Here is a 1,710-nt window from a genome sequence, read left to right as displayed (position 1 = left end):
ATCTCAAGCACGTGAAGTGTATAGCTTTATGTAATCCAGCCATATTGTGTGCTGCAACGATGTACAGTGATCAGGGTGTCCAAGGGTGAAATGCATGCATAGAATGACTGAATTGAAAGTTTGCTTGGCCCGAGTTAACCAGTGGGAGAATTGATCATCCAATGGTCCATGAGGCAACTTAGTGTTATCTAGGGCAAGCTATACCATATCCTTTACAAATTCCTCGCTCAATCGGGTTTGACATGAATTTTCATCACGATCACGTATGTCGAGCCATTGGCTCAAATTCACATCGCAGGTCATATGAGTGTACAAACTTGAATATTGTGTGTTTAAATATAAATATTTAAATGTAAGTTGTATTATTATATAAGAATTATGTATTATGCATGTCAATTTTTTTTCATGTTAAATTATACTTCTTTTTCATGAATGGAGCAAATGGAAAGCAGGTAGATGGAAAGTAGATAGATTTTTGTTTTTAATCAAATTTCCTTTCATACAGATCCAGCTTCTGTCAAATAAAATACGATCGGAATAACGACATGCAAGGGACTCCTTCAAAGGTCCACGGCTAAATACCCTCCACTTCTGACTTTCTTCTCCAAGTACTATTTTTCAAATCACCCACCTGCTCCCTTCTTTGATCCAGCCAAGCTAATCTGCCCATGGAGTCCTTCCACTTGTGCTCATTCCGATTCAATCAGTTCTCGAACCATGGATCCACGGCGGATTGTTTTGCAGTAGGGTTTTGATTAAGAAAGCTTTCTCTTGCCAAATTTATGCTGCATCTCGTCTTTCACTCTTAATTAATTTGCTTGCTCTAGAATTGAATAGGAAACAAAATCAAGTCTCTGATCCCCGGTTGAGATAACCAATCATATGTGATGCCACTGTGATAAATGCGGTTAGAAATCAGGAGTTTTTGGGAATATTTTGGTTTATAGCCTCGGAGCAATCTTCAGAATGGGGATGAGAAAGGCGTCGCCATTTTTTGTCGTTCTATTGGGATTTGGGTTCTTCATTGCGACCTACAATCTCGTGGCTCTGGTAATGCATAACCAAAATTGGAATTCTCCACTGCAATTGGTGGATCGTTCAACGCTTGCTCTTCGATCTGATCCTGTTGTTAGGATGCCAAATGAATTGAAGAGGTCGGGAGGTCCAAAGAGGCTGTTTCATGTGGCTCTCACTGCGACCGATGCGCCTTATAGTAAGTGGCAGTGCAGAATAATGTACTATTGGTACAAAAGGATGAAGGATGTAGAAGGATCAGAAATGGGAGGATTCACGCGGGTTCTGCATTCAGGGACTCCGGATAATTTGATGGATGAGATCCCTACCTTTGTCGTCGATCCTCTACCTGCTGGTATGGATAGGGTAAGGAATCTTCCCTCTTAATAATTTCTCCAGATTTCTTGAGATATGCATGCTTGATTATATTTTATATTCCTGAATCTTACATCTGGTTGATATTCATTTCTTCGTGGTTTTCATTTCTTCGTTTTCATTTTTTTGAAATGTTGCTCTCCCATGAACAAAAATATTGTGATTAAATTAAGTATGGTGGTTCTGTTGCATTATTTTGATTGTTCTTTCTATTTGGATAAATCTTTCTTTTGCCTTCTGCTGTTTGTCAGTTTCCACGGCATTTGAACGTATATTGTTATCTTAATGATGGAGTTTTAGTATAATATTGAAGTCTGTATC

At 38.8% G+C, this 1,710-nt stretch overlaps 1 protein-coding gene across 1 annotated transcript; it reads left to right on the top strand.

The window, feature by feature from the left end:
* Positions 1–966: 966 nt before the first annotated feature.
* LOC110035230 (hydroxyproline O-arabinosyltransferase 3-like) lies at positions 967–1,380 on the top strand (the record flags this gene model as incomplete). The annotated part of the gene is made up of 1 exon (XM_020739462.1): positions 967–1,380. A coding segment is annotated over exon 1 (414 nt), but the record flags the coding sequence as incomplete, so codon positions are not given.
* Positions 1,381–1,710: the final 330 nt, after the last annotated feature.

This window comes from Phalaenopsis equestris, unplaced genomic scaffold (assembly GCF_001263595.1).
Source record: "Phalaenopsis equestris unplaced genomic scaffold, ASM126359v1 Scaffold196888, whole genome shotgun sequence".
Taxonomy (NCBI): Eukaryota; Viridiplantae; Streptophyta; class Magnoliopsida; order Asparagales; family Orchidaceae; genus Phalaenopsis; species Phalaenopsis equestris.
This window is presented reverse-complemented; position numbering and strand designations above follow the sequence as displayed.